The following is a 27,976-nucleotide window of genomic DNA, read 5'->3' on the forward strand; positions in this document are numbered from 1 at the left end:
TTGCTCCTCTTCTTAAGGAATGAAGAGACACGTTTTTAAAGGGAAAAAGGTTAATTGACTACCGGGGAGACTTCTTGCCAAGGCCCTTGTCAGGCTCTTACGGCTCCACCCTCCAGACCACTCTGTCTGGGTTGAGAAGAGAATTTCTCTAACCGTGTGGAAGAGCCTCCCTCGCTGGGTCCAGAGTCAGGACAGCCACTGGGCTGTTTCAGAGCCTGCGTCATCATAAATATCATTAATCACTTTACCTTCTGTGCCCAGCCTGGGGATATGCAAATTCTTTCAACCCTAGTAGACTAACTTCATGCATCTGCTAAAAGCACTGGCTCCTTTTATTGCCACAGTAAATGAAGATAACACACAAGAGACCTGCTGTAGACATTTATTGAATCATCTGTTGTACCAACACTACATTGTACTTCATAGAAGACTGGCCACAGGCAAAATAAAATAAACCACCACAGAACAGCTTGGGGGTGGGGGGGAGGCTTTTTGGCTCATGAATCGTCCAGCATACGCTTTGGCAAACAGGCCAGTTTATAGACTTTTCTTGCAAATCCAAGGTTCCATTTCTCTCTGTGCCTTTCTGGCAACGGAGATACACAACTGTACTCTTGTAGTTTGTCTAAGGTGGAGTTTTCCCACGTGTAAACAATGACCATACCAGGTGATCAAAGAGTTGCCGGAGCTCGTGCCCTTGCGGAGCGTATGATATAAGCAGGGTGCGGAGACACCCTGGTGCTGGGGCTGTAGCAGAGCCCGGAATGCCCACGGAAGGGAGCAGGGAGCCCTGCTGGTAAGGCGCCCAACACAGCCACCGGCTCTGAGAAGCAGCATCGCCTGAGGCAGGACCCACCACAAAAGCTGTTCTAGAAATCTGGGCAATAGGGGAGACAAGCTCCCTTTCTCGAAGGCAGCATTTAGGTGTGAGAAAGGCAGCCGTCAAAAAAAAAACAAACAGTAGTCAGATTTGGAAATTCTATTAATGTCTTCATTTAAGTAAACTGTGTCTTGTCTCAAACAGTGTCATGCTCCTCAAAGCCCAGAAAACGAGGAAAACAAGGAGAGAGCATTCACCAAGTCCAAGAAGCACAAGATCGATGCTGTAATCATGTTATTTCTAGACAGAAGCCAAACGGTGACTCAGCTAACAGCATTATACACTCATGGGGTTGGGGGAATTAATCCGATTCTGACTTGGTCCCAACTTCCTGCAAAGATGGGCCCCAGGTAGGAGAGGATGAGGCTTTCCTCCTGATTAGGCAGCCCCTACCCCCCCTATGGAAAGGGAAAGGGGGCAACAGCGGCAGCTTTTTGTTTAAAGCAAAAAGGCTTGTGTCCTGGGCCTCTTGTCAGAGCAGCGCCTGAGTGAGCTCCGAGGGTGGGCAGCTGGCTCGCGAGGCCGGCCCCCGCGGGGAGGGGAGCCCCTGCAGGCGCCATACGGCCCGCAGCGCCCGCCGAGGCCCACCTCCTGTCTCTTCTTCGGGCTGCTGGGCCCCAAAGGCAAAGAAAGCCGCCCTGGGGCTAAGGGGTTAAAGAAAGAGAAGGCTGCAGAGCGCAGCTGGGCCCAAGCCACGCGTCCAGAGCTTCCCAAGGGCCAGTCCCTCCCCTCTCCTGGGGAACCCTGCCCTGACACCAGAATATTTTACACATAATATCACTTGCTCCGCTGCCAAAGGCTGGGCCCGCAAGACTCCTGGTTGGAGTTCGGCGTCACACAAAGCAAGTCTTGGCCTCGCCGGGCCCGGCGCTGAGCCCCGCCTTCTCCGCGGACACAGCCCAGGCCCCCGCTGCCCCGAGCGGGGAGCCGCCTCCCCCTCTCCAACCCCTTTAAGGATCTGTGCTTCTGCGACCAGGCCCAGCCGCCCAGAACCCTACCCAAAGCTGCTCCATCTGAGGGGGTGGCAGAGGCAAGGGGGGCGGGGGTCTGTGCAGGATTAACACGACGGCAGCGGCGGCGGCAGCAGCAGTGAGGAGGGGAAAGCGGAGGGGGCCTGAACCCCGGAAATCAGCGCTCAGGGAGGAGGGCTGCCCCACCCCCGCTCCCCACCCCCGGAGCCTCGGCGGGTGCGGGACAGACACCTGTCGGGGCCCCGAAACGGCGGAGACCGCCTCGGGGGACAGGACGGGATGGCACGGGGCGCGCGTCACTGGGAGCTGGGGCTGTCGCCCTCCGTCAGCGTCTTGAAGTCCATGGAGAGCGCTTGCTCTTCCGCCTGGAGGGGCCGCTTCCAGTCGGCGCGGGTCAGGATGTAGAGCACGACTGCGCCGAAGGCGGCCAGCAGCAGGCCCAGCACGTTGGCCAGGACGCCCTCGGGCTCGAACTTGCTGTACTTGGTCCTGCGGGATTGGGGCGGAGGGCAAGGCCACCCGAGGCGTCGCCGTTAGGCCGAGTGCCATTCGCCCCGGCCCACAAGATGCAATGCGATCCCAAGCCCAACCCCGGCCCCCCACCCCCACTGGGAGAAAAGCCGCTGTTCGGCGGCCCCACACAGAGCCGCCGGGAGGGGGCGCTCACCCGAGCTTGAACAGCAGCGCCTCCTTCAGGCCCAGCAGGGCGGTGCCCACCGAGAGGAGGAAGATGGCGCCGCCAAGGAAGACGTGCTGCGGCCTGTAGCGGCTCCGCAGAGAAAACGACGCGCCGGGGAACAGGAAGAAGCTAAAGCCCATGAGCCACTGGGAGGAAAGGCGAGATGCTGCCGGAGGCTGAGCTGCGCTGGAGACTGGAGCCCGAGGACGCCCCAGGTGGGCCGCCGCCCGCGAGGACCAAAGGCCCCGCCACCCCCGCGCGGTGGCCTACGGCCCGGAGACGCAGCGGGAACGCTGAGCACGTGGGGAACGTGGGCCGGCGCTCTAGGCCGGTCTCAGCCCCACACTGTGCGCCCCGAGGCGGGGCCTGGGACCAAATCCACGTGCCTGTCGGCCGGAAGGGCGCCGGAAGGACGCCGGTCGGAGGCAGCGCTCGGCGGGCTGGAGCGCCTTTCGCCTGTGCGCACACCTGGCCCCGGCCCTGTTTGGGCCCTGCTCTCCGCCCCTCCCCAGCGCCGTGGAGCCGCAAGGACTCACCTGCACAAAGAAGAGGACGAAGACCAGAATGCCACACCAGCTGTGCAGGCTGTACAGGTCGGCGTAGCCTTCCTTCCTGTGGTAGTCGAACATCGCCACCAGGCCTAGCCGGAGGGGGTCGCGTGAGGACTGGGCTGATGGCGACGGAGGGGGTGCGGTGACCCAAGGGAAACCCAACTCGCCGGGACTTCTGGGCTCCAGTCCCAGCTCGGTAGCTGCCAGCACCAGTGTCCCTGCCCGGAAGGGGGAGGAGGGGTGGGGAGGGGGGACTGGACAGTAAAGCAGCTCCTTCCCCAAGTCAGCAGAGGTGGGGGAAGGAGGGCGGGCCCGTGCCTGGAACTCACCCACCAGGGCGATGACGAAGGCGAAGACGTGCAGCAGCCCGTGCAGAACTTTGGTGGTGCGTTTGGCCTCATTCCTGAAGATGCGGTAAACCAGCAGGGCTGGTGGGCCGTGAGAAAGGGAATGTCAGGGCACTAAGCCGAGCACGAGGCCTTCCTGCCAGGGCAGCGAGGAGACACCCCCGGCTGGAGAGGGGAGGGCTTGTCCAGGTACCCCAGCCACAGGAAGTGGGGGAGGAAACAAGGATCCGTATGCCCCCGCACCGCCCACCCCCTTCTTAGCTGTCCTGTATCCCAGGCTTTGTTTTAGGCTCATCGTGCAGTCACATCAAGGTGCCACCAGGCTTCTGAGTTCACCTCTTAGCTATGATGGTCCTCAGGTTGTATAGCACTGAAGCCAGATCAGCCTTTCACTACTCTTAGCCAGCAGGCTCCCTGGTTGGGAAACCCCAGGTTCTCAAAGAACTTTGCAGCCCCAAGCTAACTCCCCCTCTTCGGGCTGAAGCAGTCAGGGCCAGGGGTCCTGCGGAATGCCTCTCAGGAGTGTGCTGCTGAGGAGGTGGCTGTCACCAGGACCACATCTAGGAAGAATGCATAGATCCAGCTTGCTTGTTACCAAAAGGAGAAGGCCAAGGCCCCCTGGCCTTGAGGCAGGGTGGGGGCCAGCCACGGCCTGAATCCTACCCCAGAGAGAGGAGCTCTAGCTCCTCCAAGTCCAGCGTCTACACACACACACGCACATACCCTCACGCTCACACTCACGCTCACTTTCTCTCCCTCAATTTCAAGCCGCCTCTGCAGAAGATGGGCTTTGCTCACAGCCCAGCCCCTGGGCCTCTGTGTGCAGCACACACACCTTCGGATGCTCCTTGTTGAAGCAAGAGGTGAAAGCTCTGGGATAAGTCAGAAAGGAGTTGCCACCCACCAGCCGTGGGGCCCTGGATCTGGATTCCCAGTGTCCCCAAGGTCCAGGCCAGCTTCCTTCTCTTACTGGGCAGATTCAGGTGTGAAAGGGTCCCTGCACATCTCCTCTCTCAGGTGGCATCGCCCAGGGACTCACCATCTCCCTGCAAGAAGACCAGGCCTATGACCATGCAGAGAGGATGCACGTTGAACTGCAGGGCGCTCTCCCAGGCGATGCCTCCTCGGTACACACCGAGCCAGGTGCCAGTCATGGCCACCACGGCCAGGCCCAGCAGCTGGGAGAAGGCCACATAGTAAAGCAGGGCCGCAGGGGCAGGTGCTGGGCGGGCAGGGCTGTCCATGCTGAGGCGGCTCTATGCCGAGGCGACTGCTGCAGGGAAGATGGTGGAGCTTAGAGGAGCGGCCCACAGCCTCCAAAAAGACATCGCAGGCCTCCCTTGCCCACCTCTGCCTCCTCCCTCGGCCCACAACCCCAGGCCTCCGTGAGAGTGCTCCCGGAGCACCCGGTGGGGGTGGGGCGCCTTCCTGCAGAGACTGACCCACACCTGGCTGCACTTCCACCTGCAACGAGGGAGCAAGTCAAAGTCCTCCAAGCTCTGGCCGGAGCAGGAGGGCCCAGTGCCAGTGCTTTACTTTCTGTTTCAGGAGGCCCTGGGTTTTCTCAGGTGGGGTTCACAGGTGAAACAGAGAAGTGAGCAAATTCCTTGAAGGTGCTGGAATTTTTCCTCCAGATGAATCATAAAGGACATCTAGGGTGAGAAATGAGGAACCTGACTCCCCCGTGCCTGCTTTTTCAGCTCCCAGCTGGAGATGAAAGAAGTCCTGCCCACAGAGAGCTGCAGGGCAGCTGCCGGTAGAAGGAATGTTTTCTGAGCCGCTTCAGTAGAAAGGACCAGGCGACAGGAGCCTCCGAGCTGCCCGTTTCCCTTCCTGCCTCGTCTTCCCCTCCACACCTGGGGCGTGGGCCTGCGCCCCTCCCTCAGGCCAGGCTTCCTGAACTGAGATCTACAAGGTGAGAACTCCTGGGGTCACTTAGCACACAGGGATCCTGTGAGAAAAGGTGTGTCACTGCTCCCGTTTTGCAGACAGGGAACCGGGGGCTCAATGGGGTTTGGGGAAGCGAGGCTCAGGGCCAGTGGGAGGCATTTCCTGGCTCCTCTGCCCAGTCCCCAGTGTCTCCACAGCCTCGCCCGGGCTCAGGGTGGCCTGTGTGCCGGCTCTTCCCTCTGAACCTGCTGGTTCTCCCCACACCCAGGCGGGAGAGGCACTGGAAGATGGGAGGAGAGGAGGCGGTTGATGAACAAGTATGGTGTCCATTTGCTGGGCCTCGGTGCTGGCGGCCTGGGGCCACAGAAAGACGCTGCTGCAGCTCCCAGAGGGCCGAGCACTGCATCCCATCTTGCCTCTCCCACTGCCCCAGCCTCTCCCAGCAGCTCTGGAGACACCCTCCTTCTCCTTCATTACCAGCAGAGAACAGCAGCTGAGCAGAGATGTTTAACTAACAAATTTTGGGGTCCCCCCTAAAAGCGAGCACACACCCTGTACCCTGTGCTGCTCAAGAACTAGTTTCCAGCTGGCCTGGCCTTGTCCTCCTGGGGACTGGGCTGTCTTTACCCCCAGTTCTCTCTGCCACCTTTGACAACTGTTGGCAATTCCATCATTTTTTAAAAAGGGGGGCAGGCCGTGTAACACACCTCCCTGCAGTAAAATACAGATAAGCAAAAAAAGAGAAAAATTACAAGTAATCAACATTTTGATTTATATCCTTTTTTTCTGGAAATACATGTACCTTCTTTCATAGAAACGTGACCATACCAATTTCTAACTTGCTTTTTTCACTTCATTATAGATCATGCACATCTTTTCATGTCAGTACATGACAGGCTATTTCATATTTTAACCAATCCCCTAATCTCCTGTTGTTAAATATTTAGCCAGCTTTCACTAAATAAACAACACTGTGATCATTTTTGTACAACACTCGTCTAATTCCTAAATGAAGAAATAGAATCCTGAGCAAGGGCTAGGTTCTTTTTTAGGTTTTGGATACATTCTGTCAAATCATCTTCCAGAAAACACTCCCAAGGCAGGTGGGAACACCTGTTTCCAGAAGCCGTGGGCAACAGTGAAGCCATATTTCTGGAACTCTTGCCCTCGTGCTTATCTGTCACCTCTACACTGATGACTTCTAAATCTAGTGCCAGTCTGTCCTCTCCCCCGAATTTAAACCCCATTTCTAACTGTCCACTAACATCTCTACCTGGACATCCCTCCAACACTTCAAACTCAGCACATCCAAAGTTACACTCCTCCCCTGACCTCCCAGGTCGCCCTTCGAGTCCCAGTGCCGAGTCCTCCTGCTTCTCCCCCACGTCTCGCCATCGCTTCCCTCTTGGCCATCTTCATTTCCACCACCCAGCAGGGCCTGGAGCTTCTGCCCCCGTCTCCCTACCCTCCTCAATCTGCCTGACCGACAGGGACAAAGCCAGATCCCAGTCATGTTGCCCCACCAGGCACAAAGAGCCACCAGCGTGTGGTGGGCAAATGCCAGCTCCATAACTGACCCTAACCCAGAGCCCACCGGCAGCCCCCACTGTTCTCCTACCACGTCCACTCGGAAGAGATGCTCCCAGTTCCCCAGCTCTGGCAGCACGGCCTGTTGTTATCCCCTCCACCTCACACCCCGGCTCCTCCTCTTCCGCCTCTGTCGATTTGCTCCACGACCTGAAATGGGCCTTTTGTTCACCACTCTGTCCCCCTCCTCTCTGTTCCCAAGGCTGGCCTGGCGCTTACTTACCCTCGGTGTCCTGCCTCACGTTAAGCCCTGTGAGCCTCTCTGCTGCAGGGCCCTGTGAGCTCCCAGAAGGCGGGGAACGCATCTACCTTCCCCTCGGGAATCTCATCCTTGGGCCGACTCTGACAGGAAGAGTGTACTGAACTGAGAAATGCTGTCCTCCTCTGCTTTATTAGATTCCTCCCCGAGAGCCTGGGGCGCAGTCAGAATCCGATTAGCTCTGAATTAGGAAGACTGGAAGGAACGTGCTCTGCCCCAGCAGACCTGCCACAGCGTCCCCGCCGAGTAGCCACTGAGTACAGAGGGGGAGCTCAGGGCTGCACAGACTGCCACTCCTGGGTCCCGAGCCGCTCTGTGGTGACGCATGCCAGAGCCAGATGCCCCCCCACCCCCAGCCAACCTCCTCGTGAGTCGGGCAGAAATCAGACTTCTCTTCACAGCCATGATAGTGTGATGTTAATAAGAAATATATGGGACTGAGCCTGTAAAACGCTAGGAATTTTCCAGGTGACAAAGCAATCGTTTCTTTTGTTATGTTAATATTACATCTTGTTACTGAAGCCCCTCGGAAACCTGAGGGTGGGGCTGGTTACCAGGGGAACCAACCACATGACTGGAGGGTTGGAACGTTCAGTCCCACCCTTGACCTCCAGGGAGGGAGAAGGGCTGGAGACTGAGTGCAGCCACCAGTGGCCAATGATTTAATCAATCGGGCCTGTGTAATGAGCCCTCCATAAACCCCCTAAAGGACGGGGTTTGGAGAGCTCCCAGGTTGGTGAACACATCCACATGCCGGGAGGGTGATGCACCCCAGTTCCCCGGGGACAGAGGCTCCTGTGCTCCGGACCCTTCCAGACCTTGCCCTACATACCTCTTCATCTGGCTGTCCCTGAGTTACATCCTTTTATAACAAACCAGCAATCTAGCAAGTTTCTCTGGGTTCTGTGAGCTGCTCTAGCAAATTAATTGAACCTGAGGAAAAGGCCGTGGGAAGCTCTGATCTATAGCCTGTTGTTCAGCAGCACAGGTGACAACCTGGACTTGCAATTAGCATCTGAAGTGGGTGGGGGCAGTGTTGTGGGACTGAGCCCTGTGGGATCTGACGCCGTCTCCGGGGAGGTAGTGTCAATGTTGAGTTAAATTGTAGGACACCCAGGAGCATCTGCTGAGAAATGGAGACTCGCTTGGTGGTGTTGAAAAGAAAACACATTACATGGCTTTAATGTCCTCACTGAAAACTCACAACCTGAATTCCCTTCAGAGTCCAAACCCTAGTGCTGTCTGCACCCCAGGGTGGTGGAGTTGCGAGCCTCAGGGGTAGGGAGCCCCGCTCCGTACTCAGTTCAATCTTCGCAATAACCTATGGTGATAACAGGAGTATTACCCCAATTTGACAGATGAGGAAATTGGGACTCAAAAGAGGATAAATGACTTGCCCCAAATCAGCCGCAGCAAAGAAGTGCTCAACTCAGTTGTTTATCAAGCGCCTGCGATATGGGGGTGACACTGCTGGATACAGATGAGCCGTGGCCCCGCCTTCCAGGACCTTGCAGACAAGGTGCAGAGCACATGCCGATTCTAGAGTAAAGGGCCGTAACGACTCAGGCTATGAGTTAAACTCCCAGAGCACTTACCACAGTCCACGCTGGCTTCACCACGCTGGGGCGGCCACTCCTTTGAATTTCCTACAGGGGTTGCCTGCTCGGGGTGTGGCTCTGCACTTTCTCAGGCCAGTAACTAGGGAAGAAAGGAAAACTTCCTGCATACTGCAGCCAGTATTCAGAGGATCTGAATCTGCTTGGAGGCAGGGTTCCAGGAAGGGCTCTCCCCTCACACGCCAGTCCTCCTGGGCCCTCCCCACCCCTTGGGGAACCATGCTTCTAAGGCAGTTTACACCCACCATAGCATCAAGCATTGGTGTCCCCCATGGGCTCTCCTGGGAGAAAAGGCTGCAGGATGGAAACAGGTGGGTTAGAGAGAAGAGGTGATGGGGACAAACTAGCTGCAAGATCTTCATGCCAGCTGCTCCAAAGGCATCTCTCCTGGTCCCTGTGCCCTGGTAACTAGGCATCCCAGAGGAAGCCAGAGATAAAGAACGACCTTTGGACTCATGGAGGCCTAAGCAGTCTCCCCTGTGGCCCCTTCCAATTTGAAGGTGATTCTAAATCCAGGTATGAGGGATGACAGGAAAACGCACACAGAAAGACCAGTCCTCCTCGGGCAGGCCTGTAGCTTCCCCATAGGTGACATCACGGCCAATAAGATCTAAGTGAAAAATCCAGATTTACAGAAAAGACAAAGCCTCAAGTGGTTCTGTGCTTCACAGAAGATGAAAGACCCCTTCAGCAATGCCGTTGCCCTATTGCTTATTCGGTTCAACATAATTGACGACGTACCTTTGTACACAGAGGGGCTGCTTCCGATGATGGGGGATACAAAGAAGACATTTCAAGGACTCTGGTTGGAATCTGACTCACCCACAAACACATTTGCAAACCTTGAAATCAGTTGAGATTCACTCCCTAGTAAGCAGATTTTTTTTTTTTTTTTTTTTTGTGCGGTTCGCGGGCTTCTCACTGTTGTGGCCTCTCCCGTTGCGGAGCACAGGCTCCGGACACGCAGGCTCAGCGGCCATGGCTCACAGGCTCAGCCGCTCCGCGGCATGTGGGATTTTCCCGGACCGGGGCACGAACCTGTGTCCCCTGCATCAGCAGGCGGACTCTCAACCACTGCGCCACCAGGGAAGCCCAGCAAATATCTTTTATTCTGCTCCCTCATTTCCCAGTCTAGACAGTGGGAACATTCTCTTGCCCTCCCTCCCTCCCTCCCTCCCTTCCTCCTTTCCTTCCTCCTTTCCTTCCTCCTTGCCTCCTTTCCTCCTTTCCTGTGGAACACCAGAACACTGGCTGCTTTGGGATCTCCTGTGTTCCCAGCGCAGCAGTACAGGCAGCAATGTCAACAGTCTGGAAGCAGCCCATCTACACCCCCAAAGGCTTCCTCAGCCCAGTAGACCAGAGTCTCAGAACCAGGGCGAGCTCTTGTGGATCCTTACCCGGCCACCCTCCTTCCTGTCAGAGCACAGGATGGGGATGTCAGATCTCTGGCAGCTTTTGGGACCTTGGGCTGTGACAGTCACCCCTCCCCTCCCACACACACCTGCAGCCAGACTCCACTTAATGTGATCAACCAGGGCCAGGAGCTGCCGCAGGGCTTGAACGTGCTTACGAGCATCCCTCTCCCTCCCTGAGCCCAGCAGCTTTCACTGAAAGGCCACCAGGCCTAATCTCATTATGGGGACCAGACACCGCAGAAGTGCCACAGCCTGGAAGCAGGGAGCCTGGCCTGACCACAGCCTCCTTATCAGAAGCAGGGTTTTAATTGGGTTAGAAAAGATTGTGTTGGGGGCTAGATCTTTTCTTGATGGGTGAGGGGGAGAAATGACTCAATTGTCCTAGAATGTCCTCGAATGTGATCAAAGAAAAGGCAAAATGAGGGCTGAGCTGTTAGGTGGGGCACTTTCTTACTACCCACACCCAAGTAACCCCTGGGTAGAAAGCGTGAAGTCAGACACTGAGCCCAGTTCTCCACTGGGCCCAGGGACTCAGTGTTGGGGCTCCCAGTACTTGTGGGGACTCACAAAAAATGTTTTGATTTCTGTTAAAATCATAAGAAAAAACAAACTTCTAGGGTTGAAAAAAATATTTTAATTTTTAATCCAGCCTGGATTATATTCATCTTTATACCAATATGGTTGTAAAATATAATTCTCTTTTTTTTTTTAATTTTTTTTTTTTTGCGGTACGCGAGCCTCTCACTGTTGTGGCCTCTCTCGTTGCGGAGCACAGGCTCTGGACGCACAGGCTCAGCAGCCATGGCTCACGGGCCCAGCCGCTCCGCGGCATGTGGGATCTTCCCGGACCGGGGCACGAACCCGTGTCCCCTGCATCGGCAGGTGGACTCTCAACCACTGCGCCACCAGGGAAGCCCTCTCTTTATTTTTTTATGGAGGAAGGGGAAAGTCACAATGCAGCCCTGGTCAGACGGATATGATTTCAAAGCCAGCCCCACTGTTCATGACTGTGTGCGCCCGGGGTGGGGGGTGGCGGGCAAGCACCCTCTCTGAGCCTGCTTCCTCTTCCATAAGGTAGGGGGATGTTGAGAGCCACCTAACTGGCCTGTAGCAAAGATTAAACAGGATAAATATGTACCAGTGCCTAGCACACTGCCTGCCACATAGGTATTCATTCAGTTAAATAGCAATCTAACAAAAACTAAACCTGTTCCTAATAGCACCTTAGGAAGAGTCATGCATCCGAAGCTGCTGACACATGAGGTTTGGGGCCACAGAGAGCCAGATGGCAGCAGACAGCACGACCCCTTCTAATAAATCCATACCCCGCCTTCTGTCTACCATGAATCCCCCCACTGGGCAGAAACCCCTGGATCTGGCGTGAATTCATCCACCAAATTCTTCCAGTGCTGGTGAACCCCTTTGTATTAGAAGCCACCCAAGCTCTGCCTGCCAAGGGAAGGTGGCGCAGGCAGGGAAGAAGTGGGACAAGCAGGGCATCCACTCAGGTCCAGGAGGCTCCTCCTGCCCTGGGGGCGGGGTTGTAGCAGCCCTTCTCTGTATGGGGCTCCCCTCGGCATTTACAAGTTGCCTATATTTTCTGCCTCAATCCAGTTTCACAGGAGAAATCAAGATATGTATGAGAAGGTAGCACAGCTCTGTAGGGTGTTGTTGTTTGTTTTGTTTTCCATTTGCTATGAAAAGGAAGGAACTGGGCTTCCGTGGTGGAGCAGTGGTTAAGAATCCGCCTGCCAATGCAGGGCACACAGGTTCGAGCCCTGGTCCTGGAAGATCCGACATGCTGTGGAGCAACTAAGCCCGTGAGCCACAGCTACTTAGCCCACGTGCCTAGAGACTGTGCTCCACCACAAGAGAAGCCACTGCAATGAGAAGCCTGCACACCGCCATGAAGAGTAGCCCCCGCTCGCTGCAACCAGAGAAAGACTGCGCGCAGCAACGAAGACCCAACACAGCCAAAAATAAAATAAATGAATTTATATTAAAAAAAGAAAGAAAACGAAGGAACAGAATCCAGATAAGATAGAGCTTCATTTAATGAGTCTTAGAAAATCCTCAAAGCCAAGGTAGAGTGAGAGTGGAGAGGGGCGACCAGAAGGGAGAAAGACTTGGGAGGGGTGCCAGCTCCTAAAGACATGTCTGGGACTCCAGGGTCCACCTGGATCCTCCTCTCTGTGGTGCCCTGGGGGGAAGGGCAGACAGAGAGGGGAGGTACCCCCCCACCATTCCCAGGTGTCTAAGGCAGCAGCAGATCCCTTCCTCAGCTCAGTTCTGCATCCCCTGTACCCACAGTTCAGGGGCTACCAAGGCTAACCCAAGGAGTAAGGATTTCCCAAACGGGAAACTCCTTGCACCCAAGAGGCTGGAGATGTTGGAGAAGAACAAGGAAGGGCTCTACTAGCTAGACATCTCACGCCGAGAGGAAAGAGGCAGAGGGAGGGAGGCCGCTCCACTAGCGAAGCAGTTTGGCAGCTCGGTCTCAGGTTTCAAAAGAACAGTCGTGGCAAATGCTGGTTGATCCACTTCTATGCCACCTAGTTTCTAGAGTAGGGCAAAACATTACGCCGTACATAAACTTGGGATCACCTGCCGCTCCGTGCTAACTTCCGCGGAGACTGGGCACAGAGGCTGACCCGGGGCCGACGGCTGACAGCTCCAGGCAGGAGTGGGATGAGCTCCTAACCTCGGGCCTTGCTCGGTGGCCCCGAGCCGGGGGAAGCAGGTGAGGTGAGTCAGGTGTGGAGGCAGGAGAGGGAAAGAGAAAGACTGGCTGCGGCGCCGGGATCCCGGCCTGTCCCGGCGCGGGCGCGGTCCCGTCCCAGGCCGAGCACACCTGAGCTCGCCGTCCCCCCGCACACACCCGGGGCCCCTCCCGACTCCGCGCCGAGCCTCGACTCTCCCCCACCCGCCCCGGCCACCTACCTGGCTGGACGTCGAGCCCGGACCTTGTCCTCGCTGCGCAGCGTCGGGCTGCCGACTGGCCTGCGAGCTGCCCGCGCCACGCCCGGGCTGTTCTGCCGGTTCGGCCAGCCGCGCGGACTTCGGAGCTACCGCGTCTCCATGGCGACCGGGCGGCTGCAGAGGGTTGGCAGCCCGGCAGACTACGCGACGGGCGGGGGGCGGGGGCGCGGGGACCGGAAGTGCCCCCGGCGGGTCCGCGCACCTGGGACCGGGCCCGGCCCCCCAAGGTCCCGGGTCTAGGGACAGGGTCCCGCCAGCCTCCGGGCCCGAGCCTTGACGCCCGCGTGCTGGGGCCTGCGGCGCGAGAACGGCGGCCACCGTGACCCGGCCTCCGGACCCGAGCGCGGGTAACCTTCGAATCCGGGCCTCACGACCTGGCTTCCCGGGTCCGCCACGTTCGGGGGCGTATGGGGTTCTGCGACCCACCCGTGGGTGTGGGAGGCCTCCAAGTCCAGGCCTGACTCGGAGGCCGAGGGCGAGGCTGAGGGGGAATGGGCTGCTGGGGCTGCCAGGGCCGGGCCCCGGGCAGAGGGAAGGGGGATGCTGGCCGGGAGAACGGGAGAACAGGCCCCCTGCTCTTCCCGCGCCCTGCCCCGGGCTCAGGTGGCCACTAGGTGTCAGGCGTGGCCGGACCTTGGCCTACCTTGCCGCTCCTGCAGCCCTGAGGGACTCACCCCTTCCTTGCAGCCGATGGTGGAGGTGTCACTCTGCAGGGAGGCTGGGCTCACCCCTTCTCCAGGTCCGCAGCGCGCGCGGGCGCGCGCGCGCGCGCACACACACACACACACACACACACACACACACACACACGGCGCGCGCGCACTAGGTGATGTTTCTTGCCCCCTTTCCCCAAGCCAGGGACCTTTGCCAGGCTATAGCGCCCACCCCACACACACCCCCTCCAGCAGCCTAAAGATAAATACCAGTTCTCACCAGCCTTTCGTGAAGGCCTAGACCTTGCCATGGGCAGCCTCCCCGGCCCCAGACGCTAAGAGAGGAAGGAACCAAGGCCACGGCTGGGAGCCAGCCCCTAGTGCAGTCCCGTCCAGGCCCCTATCCAGGAAGTGCTGTGGGTAGATAACAAGTCCAGCTCAGACTTCCTACAAGCTCAGAACAAAAGGTTCTTTCCTGTCGGCAGGACTCACCGAGGGCCTGGTGGTAGTAGGGAAATGGGGTTTCCTCCCCTGGAGACATAAAAGAACCTCGGCAAAGGGACATCACCCCCACCCCCTGCCCCAGCACTGTGGGCTTCCCAAGGGCCCTGGCCAAGGTGGGCCTTGGGGATCCAATACCTCCTGACAGAGAGAACATACTCTCAAGCCAAGGCAAGACACCTAAGGGTGCCCACTGCCCTGGGCACACCTTCCGATGGGGCAAACCCAGCTGGGCCCCCGCCCTCAGAGTGACCAAGCTTAAACCCGCCACAAACAGAAGTTTTGTTGGGGTAGCTTTCCAGCTGGAGGGAGTTAATGGACATTTTAAATTAAGAAACAGCTTCCTTCACAGGCCGGTAGGCAAACAGCAGGCAACAAGTGTCTTGTGAGTTGAGTCCTTGGAAAAGAGCCATTTCCCGTTCTTTGGCCTGCGTATTTGAGGAGGACTGGGGTGGGCTGGGCTGCACAAAGGAGCAGAGCCTCACTGGGGACCTGATTTGAGTTTCCTGGTGTAGGGCTTTCAACCCGTTCCAAAGCCAGGAGAGAGACTCCTGCTGCGGTGAGATGGAGCCCTTTGCGTCCTCCCCACCCCGTGGCCCTGTGGCCCTGGGCTGCAGCATTTTCCCCGAAAAAGGAGCGCACACCTGGCTCCCAGCAGTGCTCTTGGGAGGGCATGGAGGTGGCTCTCCACAGGGACCAGTCACATGGGGTCTTTGCTCTAAGCACTCATGGCTCCATGCCATTTTTAAGAGCTGGAGACCCCACCAAACTGCAGTCAAGAAGCAGGCCCCGTGGCTTTGCCGCTGCTGCCAGAATCCCTAACCCCAGACGGCAGACACTCACTCCCTTCCTCCCCCATCTTTGCCGCTGAGACTCAGCCTTGGAGGCCAGAGAAGCATCCACCCTACAGCTGGGGGCGGTGACCAGCAAGGAGTGCAGCCTTAAGTCCCCTTCCTGGAGACCACGGATGTGGCCCAAGGTCTTCCATGTAAACCCCTCCCTTCCTGCACTCACTCCACTCCACTAGCCTTTATGTTCCTCAGACTCACCAAGTTCACACCCACTCTCCTTTGGAACGTTCTTCCCCAGTCATCACTTGGCTCATTCCTTCAAATCTCAGCTCAAACATCCCCTCCTCAGAGAGGCCTTCCCTAACCGTCCAGTCCAGTAGCCTGGGTCAGGGGTTGAGATGCAGGGAGATACAGTGGATTAAGTGTGCGAGTGACAGCCCTGGGAAACCACGTCTTGAGCTCACCTTGTTCTTTGCCCAAAAGCATTTAAAGAGCAGGAAGGACCCAGACAGTGAACAGAATGTACCTTGTAGAAGGACCTCAGACCCCCTAGCACCTGGCGCATCATGTCTGCCTTGCTAGGGTTCCCAGACTTAAAAAGAAGGAAAATACCCCAGGATGCCCCATTCCATCTGAAATTAATATTTTTTTGGCATAAGTATGTCCCACGTATGACATGCAATATACTAAAAATGTATTTGCTGTTTATCCAAAATTCAAATCTAACGGGGCGCCCTGTATTTTGTCTGGCAATCCTACCCTTGCTCCTGTGTGGGAAGGACAGAGGGCCTCCCAGCAGTTCCGGCCCCTCCCAGCAAAGCGTCCCTACCCCAGCAGGCGGAAACACCCAGTTAACTCCTGTTCAGCACACACTTTAGCCAGAGGCTTTAATCTTGGGCTGCAGTGAATACCAAAGGCATTGGAGATGGGGCTCCCCAGTCCTAACGCACTGTAAGATGCAAACACACACAATTCATTCACTCTTTACAACAGTTTTTATCTAGTCCCTTCAGTGTGCCAGGCGCTGGGTGACACTGGGTATAACAGTGAACAGGACAGGCACAGCCCTGTTCTCTTCAGGCCCTAACAGTGCATAGAAAGGGCGCCTAACCCAGATGTGAGGGTCAGGGAAGGCTTCTGGGGCATGGCATAGAATCGTAGAGCTGCAGGGCGAGCAGGGGTAACCTGGCAAAGGGACAGCAGGGTGAGAGCAGGAGTGTTGGCTGGAAGGCAGGTGAGGAGGCCCAACCAGTACTGCTGGACTAGGAATCAGGAATCCATACGCCTGAACCAAACCCTGTGCCAGCTCTGGGAGGTGGGCATGGCCACTCGGGTGGCAAATACTCGAAGGACACATCTGCTAACCTGTATTCTGAGGGTGAGAGCATCCTTCAGCGGGGGTGGCATCGTCAGGTCCGCTTCCTGGGGGACTTGCCCCAACTTGCTGGAAAAGAAAACTGATTTGAATCTGAAAGTACATGGCTACTTTGATGAGTTTAAAATGGAACAATAATCACTCAGGGGGAAAATCCTATCTTCCAGCCTCAGGGGCAGCAAAGGAGGCCAGAAAATCATCGGCAGCCCGAGCAGAAGCAGCAGCGATGGTGGCGGGAGCGGCAGCACGCGGGGGACTGACCACAAAGCTCCCAGTGAAGACGGTGAGTCACCTGCGACCTCCAGCATGCGTGGGGATGGGGCTGAGGGGTGTCACAGGCTGTGGGTTCCCGGCTGACCCACAAAGTTGGTCCAAGTCTGGGAAAACAAGACTTAGATAAACAAGAGTCCACAAGCCAAGAGAACACTGCAGGTTGGATGGAGAAGCGATGAGAATGAAACAGTCAGGCCAGCTTTCACTGCTGCTGGCCCTGAGCGAACAGACGTGGGAGGCATAAGCGGCCAGGGTGGTGCAGGGGACTGGCCCAGTGCAGGAGGTGGCAAAACAGCACTGGGCACCTGAAGTGGGTGGCAGTGGAAGGGGTGGGCTTTCCCAGCCTCTCAGGGAGCTCTGTGCAGCCCCCTGGGGGAGGGAGGGATCAGGAGGAAGTCCATTTTTCCTCCCTTCCTCCCTCCCTCCCTCCCTTCCTCCCTCCCTCCCTCCCTCCCTTCCTCCCTCCCTTCCTTTCTTCCTTTCAACAAAGGTCTATTGGGCATCTACCTATGCCAGACATTGTTCCAGGCCCTGGAGAGACAGTAATCCATAAGACAGACAAGGTCCCCGCTTTCATGTAACTTACATGAAGTGGGGGAGACAGATAATTAAAAGGTAAACAAACAAACAACACACACAAACACACAAACCTAATCGCATGTAGTAACAGATGATGCAAAGAAAATTAAGCAGGGGAAGGGGATGGAGTGTCCCGGGAGGGAGGGCTGTTGTTGAGGGGTGCTAGTAAAGGCTGTCTGAGGAGAGAGAAGTGAGGGTGCAGCCACGTGAAGGTCCAGGGGAAGGTAATTCCAGCCGATGAAAGAGGAGGGAAGAAGGACAAAGGTCCCAGGACAGGAATGTGCATGGCCATCTCCATTCCACCCTGTCCTCCAACACTCCTCTTCCCCCAACACAGGAGAAATCAGCCACCTGTGCAGACAAGAGAGCAGGGATGTAGACGGGTCGTTAGAGAGGGCAGAGGTTGAAGATGTGAGGTGTGCAGCAGGGACCCCACCAGAGGCTCCTGGGGCGTCGGAGAAGTGTCTCTAGGCACGTAGCTGTGGTTGTGTCTGAGCACTGACCACGTCTATCACCCACTGGAGAATCCAGACATCAGTCCCGGTCAGTAGGGCACCACCAGGCTCCCCTGGTCCAGCCCAGGTTTACCTGTGGCTGGTGGTACGGCCCGAGAAGGAGGCATTGGAGCCCAGCCCTGGCATGACATCCACCCAGGCCAGCGCTCCCCTCCAGACAAGAAACCATGAGGAGGCGTGTTTCCCAGTCGTGTCCTCAATCCCACCTCCCCACTCTTCTCCGAGTCCATCAGTCATTGAGTCTCAGTCAAGAAACATTGAAGACCTGCTGTGTGAGTGCTAGACGCGTTGTGGAGAGCAAGAAAGGCCCAGGAGGGCAAGGGTGTGAGGCCGGGGGTGAGGACTGGCTAAAGCTTGGGGTGGTGTCAGCAGAGACATGAAGGGGGAGGGCGTGAGTTGCTGCTGACAGCCATCTAATCGCCTCCACTAACAGCCATAAACCGCGCAGGGCCAGGACTCCTGCACTTTGTTCAGAGCCCCTGACAGCTGACAGCTCATCTTGGCTCCTAAAGCTGCTCCAGCTCTGGCTCCACACCCCCCGTTTCTCAGCCGCGCGCCTCATGCTAGGAGTGTGCTGCGGATGTGGAGGCCACCCTGAGCCGAAGCTGTGGGGTGACAAAGCCGCGGCCCGAGGACGCCCGGGCGGGAGACGGGCAAAGGCTCAGGCAGCGCTTCCCAGCTGTAGCTTTGTGATGACCCCAGAGCAGGATGCAGCTGAGCCCAGAGGAGCAGAACGAAGGGGAGGCCAGGCCAGGCGCTGTCCCTGGTGAGGGCACGAAGGCTGGTGACTCTCCCAAGGTCACAGCCAGTCAGCAGCCTGCTTGTCCTGAGTCAGAGGTCTCACTTTGCCCCGCTCTGCTCTGCCCCTCCCCTCGTCCTTTATACTTCTCCTGACCTTGGCCATCACCTCCTGCCTGAGTGCTCCTATCAGGCCATCTGGTCCCTGATTTGAGAGCAGATGATTAGAAGGTACGCTGACCTTAGCTCAGCACTCCCCTCACGCAAGAAGCCACACTCCTCTGATCCCTCCCAGCCAGTGGGAGACCCTAAGAGGTGGGCTGGTGCCAGGGAGAACCACGCCCCTCAGCTGGTCCCCTAGTCTCTTGCCTCATGGCCTCCTGTGGGGCCGTCATGCCTCCTGCTCTTGCAGGGATCCAAGGGGTCAGAGCTAGGCCTTCCTGCTCCTGCAGCAATGGATAGCTCAGGTCTTCTGGGTAGGCCTCTGGGTAGCTCACCCCAGAGCTCCAGGGCCCCTAAATGACGACCCTAAGTGCCCTCTCTCAGGTTCCACGGACTAAGGCTGTTGGAAGGCAAGGGTACTGCTTGGAGTCTTCATCCACCCCAACATCCCGTTGTCGGTGGTACCTTCACAGCTTGGAAGGCAGTGTCAAGTCCAACCGGGTGTAACTTTGAGTGCTGTCATCCATCTGGAGGAGTTTTTCTCCCCTTCCACAGGCCCCTCCTCATCGGATAAACCCAGGCACCTCCAAGAGCTTATTCTGGCCCAGGGCTCAGTCCTGGCTTCAGCTGGCCACAGAGTCAAGACCAATGGTGCCATTGCCAGCGAGCCCAGCTTCTAAGCTCGTTAGAGACCCCGTGCTCGTTTCCCGCCCCCCATGGCCTCGCTGCAGCACTCAGGTGGCCAGGTTAGCAGCCGTCAGGTGCAGTGAACAGCACCAGCTACCCCGCGAGATGACTGAGTCCGACCGGGTCCTCTGCGGAGCCCAGCCCCATCCACGTTCCTCCGTGGAGAGGTTTCTCCCCAGCAGCCCCAGCGCCTCCCTGGCCAGCTGGCCATCAGAGAAGGTCTGCTAAGGCAAAAGGGTCTCAGCTCAGGTTCTTTCTTCCTCTTATGCACATTGGTCAACCCACCCACCCCCCTCTCAAGGGGCGTGACCTGAGGTGGCCTCTGCCCAGCCACAGAAGGCCACTGCCTCCATCTCCTCAACAGACTTTCATCCTCTTTTTTTTTTTTTTTATAAATTTATCTTATTTTATTTATTTATTTTTGGCTGCATTGGGGCTTCGTTGCTGCATGCGGGCTTTCTCTAGTTGCGGCGAGCGGGGGCTACTCTTCGTTGCGGTGTGCGGGCTTCTCATCGCGGTGGCTTCTCTTGTTGCGGAGCACGGGCTCTAGGCACGCGGGCTTCAGTAGTTGTGGCACGTGGGCTCAGTAGTGTGGCGCACGGGCTTAGTTGCTCTGTGGCATGTGGGATCTTCCCGGCCCAGGGCTTGAGTCCGTGTCCCCTGCATTGGCAGGCGGATTCTTAACCACTGCGCCGCCAGGGAAGTCCCCAGACTTTCTTCTTGATGTCTGCATAAAAGGCCCTCTCAGGACTTCCCTGGCGGCCCAGTGGTTAAGACTCCATGCTTCCATTGCAGGGGGCGCAGGTTCGATCCCTGGATGGGGAACTAAGATCCTGCATGCCGCGCGGCACGGCCAAAAAAAAAATGGCCTTCTCAAGTGGTACCTGCTAAAGCAAAGCAAACTACGCCGAGTTAACTAAAAGACAAAATGTCATTTTCTCCCTTAGGGGCCCCTCCTCTGACCCATCCTTGATGCCTTCCAGGGAGTTTGATTATTGAAGGGTCCCAGGGAAGGGATGTGGAGACCAGGATGCTGCTGGAGATGGCAGGGGGGCTGCAGGCCTTTCAGGGGCCCTGGGCATTCAGAGGGCCTTGCTGGGCCCTGCACATGTAGAGGTGGGGGCAGACCCCAAAGGTGCATTTGCCTCCTATGACGGAGACCGTATTAGAGGGCAGCAGGAGGATGCCTCTCCCCAGCCCAGCAGGAGGCTGTCCAGACCCCCGGCTCCAGGCTTCCGCTGCCCACCGTTCCAATGACAGCTGTCCTTCCTGACCCCCTTCTCTCTGGGTCCCCCACGTTGCCCTCTCTGCTGCCACAACAGGCCTTGTTTTGTTTCCCCTGACTGTCTCTCTCTTTCTCAGTTTCTCTCTCAGTCTCTCCCCCTTCCTTCCACCTCTGTTTTCCCGGCTGACCTGACGTTTCCTGGGCTTCCAGGAGGGAGATGATGATCTCTAGCATTTCAGGGCAAGGGTGGTTTCACTTGGTTTCCTGACCCCCTGGGAACAATGAGTGAGATACACACAGGTGCCGGGTAGCACTTTAGGGCCTGTTAAGATTCCGAGCTCTGACCTGGGCCCCACTGGGGTTGGGGAAGAGTCGCTGGCACCCAACCGGGCCTTCAGAGCAGGAGAGAGCTGGCCGTGCCCCGGCCTGACAGCTGAGGCCAGTGGAAGCCTGGACACCTCCACCCACTGCCCCTCACCACCACACACTCAACCTGCTGCAAAGAAGGCTGGAATTCATTCATTCTAGTCAGGCTCTCAGCAAACCTCCAAGTACCTGGGTGGCTGGGCCTGCACCAGGCTCTGGAAATGTGAATATGATGGTGCTGCAGACATGCTTTTTGAGAAGGAAGGTCAGGCCTGAGGCACGGTGGGTGATGACCAACACTGGGTCAGGGGGTGAGCATTGCAGACGGAAGGAATGAATGGCAGGAAAGACTCAGGAGCCTAAGAGATCAGGGTCTGCTTGGCATGCCAGTGGGGCAAGCTTCCATCAACCCCTGAATTGTCAGAATAAAAAAGGAATCTGACTAGAGTTGCAGACATTTTTTAGTTTGCCAAGTAAGAACATTAAGGGAAAAAAATCCATCATTTTTCTCTCAGCACCATTTTATGAAAGAAGTATTTTCACTATAAAAAAATAGAATACTTAGAATAAAAGATATTGTGACCAAGAAAGGGCAGCTAGCAATTTGGCTGATGTATGCCGATCGATTTTATATATCTCACTGTTCTTGTTTGTCTTGCTTTATTGCTGACTATCGAACACTTTATCAAAGGCCAGACCAGCCAGTGGACTGGCCTCTGGGAAGTGCTGACAGAGGGGCCTGTAGAGGCAGGGCAGGAGCTGCGGACCTGGAGGAGGCAGGGGCCACACCAGGAAGGACTTTGGACTATGCACTCGGGAGTTTGGATTTTATCCCCCAGCTGATGTGGAGCCAGGAGGGGCTCTCGGGGAACAGATGCTGCGGTCAGATCCGTGCTTTGGGACGAGCATTCATTCTCACAGCTGTAAGGATGGACCAGAGAGAGAGAGACGGGGGAGCCTGGCGGAGGGAGCTGGCAGAAATGATGAGGGTCTGTCCCAAGGCGGGGACAGTGGTGGGACTGGAGAAGGGGGAGGAGCTAGGAAGAGGAAGGTGTCATCCTGCTCTCACATTCACGTTCTCACAGGGACCGTGAACAGAGATAACCTCACTAGGGGCAGAGCCTGAGGAAGTGGGCTTAGGATTTGGGATTAAAGATAAGAACATCCTGACTGTAAAGAATATGAAACATGACACGTCGGTGAGAATAGACCAAGGCAGTGAGCATTCTGGAAGGCGGGGGAGGAGTGAGCAGTGGGGCAGCTCACAGTGGGGGCACTTGTCTGACTTTGCACTTGGGCTCCACCTCTTGTGCAACCTTAGTCAACTTCCTAACCTCTCTGTGCCTTAGTTTCCTCCTCCGTAAAATGGGAACCGCATAGTACCTAACTCATAGGGTTGCTGGGAGGTTTACGTTAATTAAGATATGTAAAGCGCTTAGATGCCCAGCTCCATAGAGATGGCCTGATATTATTATACATTGTCACATCCCCAGCAATCACACAGCCCCCAGAGAATAGGAGGGATTGTTAATGTTGGTGAAAATACTAGGCCTGGCTTCGTGGAAGGCCCTGGGCTCGGAGCCCGCCTTCCGGGGTGCTGGGCAGGGTTCTGAACCCTCCTGGGCTCTCTTGGGGCAGCTCTTCCCTGCCGCTGCCACACACACCTAACGCCGACTGAGATGGAAACTTGGTGAGCCTGGGAAGGGACTCGACACCTCCTGGAAGGTTCTCTGGGGTGGATGCCTGGTCCAGTGGCAGGAGGCAGGCAGAGAAAAGGGGGCAGAGGGTCTGGGGGCCGCAGGAGGGAGAGCAGACTGGAGGATGCCCTGTGGTGGCAGCAGTGAGAAGAGCTGGCTGCTCAGTCACCCACCTCCTCCCAGCGAAGGACCAGTGCCCTCCAAAACCAAGCCCTCATCTCCTTGCCCCCCACCCCCGAAGCCTGCTTCTAGGATGTCTGCTGCCTGGGAACGTGCCTTTCAAGGCACCGTCACCCCTCAGCTCCTCCCCGCCCTGCCCTCATCCATTCGGCCCCTGTCTCCCTCAGCAGACCCTGAATCTACCACCTCCCTCAGTCTCTGGGGGACCCTGAGCCCTATCTTCTCCTGCCACCTCTGGGCCTCCAGAGTTTGCTAATCACTTATCTTCACTGAACACCCTGAAATGCAGTTGTGGCGTTGGCACTGCCCTCTGCGAGCCCTTCCTTAGGAGGAAGTCTGACTGCCTACCTTGACTTGGCAGCCGCAGCCTACTCTCCAGACCCCCCTCACATCCGTGTGCTGACGGGGGGAAACTGCTTTCTCTTTCATCTGCTTCAACTGTGAGTCCTCCAACGACTGACCTGATCAAGTCCTACCCCTCCTTTCATGGCTCAGCCCAAGCAACACCCCCCAGAGGGGCACAGGGCCTGTCACCACTCTGGGAATTGCTGTTAAACATCCAGAGAGGGCTCCCCTGGTGGCGCAGTGGTTAAGAATCCGCCCGCCAGTGCAGGGGGCACGGATTCCAGCCCGTGCGTCACAACTACTGAGCCCACATGCCACAGCTACTGAAGCCCGCGCGCCTAGAGCCCATGCTGGCAACAGAGAGAAGCCACCGCAATGAGAAGCCCGCGCACCGCAATGAAGAGTAGCCCCTGCTGGCCACAACTAGAGAAAGCCCACACGCAGCAACGAAGACCCAACGCAGCCAAAAAATAAATAAATTTATAAAAAAAAAAAATCCAGGGAGTCTCTGCGCTCCCAGTACAGGGGTGTGCAGTTTCCATCCCTGGTCGGAGAACTAAGATCCCTCATGCCACGCCAGAGTCCCTAAAGAAAACATCCAGGGATTCTGTGTTGGTGAGACCATCTTCAGCACAAGCACAGTGCCTGCACCCCATGGTCTCAAGAGAAATGTGCAGAGGAGCCAGTGAATGAAAGAAAAGGAGGGAGACATATTTTTTTTCTTTTACATCTTTATTGGAGTATAATTGCTTTACAATGGTGTGTTTGTTTCTGCTCTATAACAAAGTGAATCAGCTATACATATACATATGTTCCCATATCTGTTCCTTCTTGCGTCTCCCTCCCTCCCACCCTCCCTATCCCACCCCTCTAGGTGGTCACAAAGCACCGAGCTGATCTCCCTGTGCTATGCGGCTGCTTCCCACCAGCTATCTATCTTACGTTTGGTAGTGTATATATGTCCATGCCACCCTCTCACCCCGTCACAGCCCACCCTTCCCCCTCCCCAGAGGGAGACATTTTTAATGAAGACCAGGCAAGATTAGGCAAGAGGAGACAGGACAGGTGTGAGTTAAAGATTACTCAGATGTTCCCGGCCTGGGAGACAGACCTGACCGTCACCGCCCACAGCTGTGGCAGAGCTGGGCCTCAGCCTGGGCCTGGAGGGATGCGGTGCACCTCCCCTTCCCCTGCTTCCTGGGGTCAGGGGCCTGACATCCCAAAGGCAGAGCACAGAGCAGACAGGGTCCACGGATGCTTAGTTGCCATAGGGCACTGTCCTGGGGATGCCAAAATTTAAAAAAAACAATATCTTGCTGACTAAATCTGTGCTTGCCATGGAGCTGAGGGGAAAAACAAAGTGAGACATGAAAGTAAGAAAAATTTCTCAAAAGATAGGATTACTGAGTCAAAAGCAGTAAGATTGAATTTTACATATATTCTGCGTTCAGACAAGGGGGAAGTCAGATGCACAGAAACAAACTGGTGATTTTTCACATGAAAAAACATCTAAGGGTTTTCATCAAATCCCAGGTTCCGTACGAGCCACAGGGCCGATGAGGCTGCCAGAACAGCCACGGCCCTCGGGCTGCACCAATAGACTCACGTTAACCGGATCAGGACCCCTCTGCCCCAGCCCTGAGGTTAGACCAGCCCTGGGGTCTTCCTCAAACACGGGTGTGCGGTTTACCAGGAATATGGAAGCGCTGCAACCCATTCACAGGAGGATGAGCCGGTACAGAGAGATCTGGAAACCCTCTCTTCCTGGGAGTCACTGGAGGTGATGGATTTCTCCTGGAGAAAAGGAGACCTGGACAGACAGACCTCTCCTGTTGGAGGATGGTCGTGCCAAAGAGAGAAAAGACGAAGTGTGTCTCTAGAGAGCAGAGTGAAGAACAGTAAGTATAAATGGTGAGGCAGGAGACACAACAGAAGAAGGCAGTTCCTAACAGCTGGAACAATCCGGCCCACCAGAGTGGTGAGCTCCCTGTCCCTGGAAACGTCCTGATGGAAGCAGGATGATGTCAGGGATATCATGGCCATCACTGGCAGGAGACCAGCGTTTCCTAACCTCTCTTCCGCTTCCGAACATCCCACTGTTCACGAATCCCATGTTTGATAATAATGTATCTATTTAATAAATTGTACTTATGCAAAGTAAAATTTATTCCATTTTAATAGTCAAAAACCTGTGTATTGTCAGTTATCTGACGCTTAGCCAGGCTTGGGGCCCACTGAACAAGGAAGGAAGAAATGCTTCTGTGAAGAGGAGGTTGTGCCTTTCCTCCCGAGCCACCATTTTCCAGTAACTCACAAAGTGACCAACACAAAAGCGGGGAGGAGAGGCACTTACTGTATGTTCTCCAGGCCTTTCAGAAAACAAGGAGCTGTTCCTTTGGCCACATTCACGTGAATCTACAAGAAAGGTGATGTTGTAGACATGAAGGGAAGGGGCACCGTTTAAAAAGGAACGCCCCACCAGTGTCCCCATGGCAAAACAGGAAGAGTCTCCAGTGCACACAGCATGTGGCTGGCATTGTTGTAAACAAACAAGATAAGGGCAAGATTCTTGGCAAGAGAATTAAGTTAGGATTACTCCACCAGCGGAGACAGCTTCCTGAAACGTGTGAAAGAGACTGATCAGAAAAAGAAGGAAGAAATTTACTTGGGTTCAACTGAAGCGCCAGCCTGCTCCACCCAGAGAGTCCCGCTTTGTGAGAACCAGTGAGAGGAGCCTGCACTGCTGGAACGCACTCCCTGTGAATTCATGGCTTGATAGCTGTAAAAAAGTAAAGACCTCTGGACTGTGGGGAAAAAAAGAGAGAGAGAAGGAGAAGAGAGGGAGAGGGAGGGGAAAGGGAAGAGGAGCGGAGGGGAGGTTGTGCCAGAGCTGGGATTTGAGGAGTGATGGGGTTCTACGAGCAGATGAAGGGAAGTCTTTGCAGCCAGGACAGACTCAGGGGTGAAAATGTGAGCTCCAGAACAAACTACTGAGTGTAAAGTGGGACTGAGACGAGGCTGGATGCAGGAGGCCGTCCATGCTCTGCTCAGAGCTTATCAATTCAGCAGGGACCATGCAGAGGCTGTGACCAGGAAATAGGCATGATCTGCAAGGAATGAAGAGGAGCTAGCCAAAAAAAGGAAAAATAGAGAAAAAATTAAGACCTTCTCTTATTAAAAGACACCACAAGGAAATTCAAACGAGTTACATACTGGGAATGATTTCTGCAACACATTTAAATGACACAGGACTAATATTCAGAATATATAAAGAACTGTATGAGTTGATAAGAAAATGAAAAAAGAAAAGGGCAAAGGAAACAAACAGGAACAGCACAGAAGAGGAAGCACAATTGCCCCATAAACATATAAAAAGATGTTCAACCTCATTAGCAACAAAGGAATGAAAATATGTCATGCCCCCAAAATTGGCACAAATTTAAAAATAGGAGAACACTAAGTGTTGATGAAGATGTGGGGCAGTGTGCAAGCTCCCATCCACTGCTGACAGGGGTGCAAATCAGTACAACTATTTTAGAAAGCAGTTTGACATTGGGACCCCCTTGAACTTTTGCATATCTCTGAACATCTGCATATCCTTGGCCCAGAAATTTTACTCCCTAGAGCAATATTTCTCAATGAGGACCAGTTTTGTTTTGATTTTTAATTTGTTGGGGGAATAATACTTTCGTAAAATACAGTAAAAATGAATTCCTAAAAATGAAGTGAAAATAGACATACAGTATACAAGCCTGATATTATTAGATTCAACAGACATAAAGTTACTTATGTATACCAAGGAGACATGTGCGAGAATGTTGCTGGCAAATTGTTTTGTAGTAACTGAAAACAAGAAGTAACTCATATGTCCAGTGACAGGATTAGAGGTTGGAAGAAAAAAATGTGGCGTAATCACATGATGGATTATTATGGGCTATGAAAAAGTTATAAAAATAAATGAACTGTAAACATGCAACAGCAACGACAAAGTCTCAGAAACGTAATTGTAAGAGAAAAAACAAACCTTAGAAGACTCTAATATGATGCCTTTAAAAAAAAAAAAACTTTATCAAAGTGTAATTTACATTTCCACGTTTTAGCATAATTCACCCATTTTAAGTGTACAATTCAATGATTAATAGATTATTTTAAGATTGCAGTGCATTTCCATCACCTTCAAAAGAACCCTCCTGCCACTTTTCAGTCACTCCTCATTCCCACCCCCTGCCCTAGGCAACCCCTGATCTATATTCTGTCTCTATAGATTTGACTTTTCTGGACATTACATATAAGTGGAATCATACCATATGTAGCCTCTTGTGTCTAGGTTCTTTCACTTAGCATAATGTTTTTGGAGTCCATCACGTTGTAGCATGTATCAGAACTTCATTCCCTTTTATCGCCAACTAATATTCCATTGTGTGGGTCTACCACATTTTGTCTACCCATTCGCCAGGTGATGGACGTCAGGTTGCTTCCACTGTTCAGCTCCTTTGAGTAACACTGCTCTGCACGCAGGTCTTCGCACAGATGTGTTTTCATTTCTCTTAGGTACATACCTAGGTGACGCCGTCTTTATAAAGTTCTAAAACAAGCAAAACTAAACAGTGTGATGTTTAGAGATACATACGAAGTGCTGAAACTCTTCTTCACAGGAGAATGATAAAGATAGCATTCAGGGGAGCTGGTGTGGGTGCATGTGGGTGTGGGGGAGG

General features: G+C 55.0%; 1 protein-coding gene and 2 long non-coding RNA genes across 12 annotated transcripts; 2 read left to right on the forward strand and 1 right to left on the reverse strand.

Annotated features, from left to right (window-relative positions):
- Positions 1-368: 368 nt before the first annotated feature.
- On the reverse strand, positions 369-14,130 carry CYB561 (cytochrome b561). 10 transcript variants are annotated; one of them, XM_067717297.1, is made up of 9 exons: positions 13,136-13,346; positions 8,760-8,862; positions 6,937-7,055; positions 4,877-5,080; positions 4,468-4,701; positions 3,411-3,509; positions 3,067-3,170; positions 2,519-2,676; positions 369-2,340 (listed from the first exon to the last, which is right to left on the reverse strand). In XM_067717297.1, exons 5-9 carry the CDS (start codon positions 4,670-4,672, stop codon positions 2,148-2,150), a joined length of 759 nt encoding a protein of 252 aa, XP_067573398.1. In that variant the 5' UTR covers positions 4,673-4,701; positions 4,877-5,080; positions 6,937-7,055; positions 8,760-8,862; positions 13,136-13,346; the 3' UTR covers positions 369-2,147. The 10 variants fall into 10 exon arrangements, with proteins under 10 accessions (XP_067573398.1, XP_067573395.1, XP_067573393.1 ...); XM_067717294.1 differs by having other exon boundaries at positions 7,129-8,862; XM_067717292.1 differs by lacking the exon at positions 4,877-5,080 and adding an exon at positions 5,870-6,029 and having other exon boundaries at positions 7,129-8,862.
- LOC137213009 (uncharacterized) lies at positions 2,667-5,723 on the forward strand. The gene is made up of 3 exons (XR_010937745.1): positions 2,667-3,123; positions 5,129-5,343; positions 5,587-5,723. It is a non-coding gene; the product is annotated as an uncharacterized lncRNA (long non-coding RNA).
- Positions 13,383-27,852, forward strand: LOC137213008 (uncharacterized). Its single transcript, XR_010937744.1, has 3 exons — positions 13,383-13,521; positions 16,662-16,777; positions 24,795-27,852. It is a non-coding gene; the product is annotated as an uncharacterized lncRNA (long non-coding RNA).
- Positions 27,853-27,976: the final 124 nt, after the last annotated feature.

The sequence above is a fragment of the Pseudorca crassidens genome, chromosome 19, assembly GCF_039906515.1.
Source record: "Pseudorca crassidens isolate mPseCra1 chromosome 19, mPseCra1.hap1, whole genome shotgun sequence".
NCBI classification, from domain to species: Eukaryota; Metazoa; Chordata; class Mammalia; order Artiodactyla; family Delphinidae; genus Pseudorca; species Pseudorca crassidens.

What these genes read in the sequence shown, in the direction of transcription:
- CYB561 (XM_067717302.1), bottom strand. Translation starts at nt 4,672, where the DNA reads ATGGACAGCCCTGCCCGCCCAGCACCTGCCCCTGCGGCCCTGCTTTAC. An exon ending in CTTCGTCATCGCCCTGGTGG is followed by an intron (nt 3,171 to 3,410) that starts GTGAGTTCCAGG and finishes CCCTCCGGCTAG; the next exon opens with GCCTGGTGGCGATGTTCGAC. An exon ending in TCGTCCTCTTCTTTGTGCAG is followed by an intron (nt 2,677 to 3,066) that starts GTGAGTCCTTGC and finishes CTTTCCTCCCAG; the next exon opens with TGGCTCATGGGCTTTAGCTT.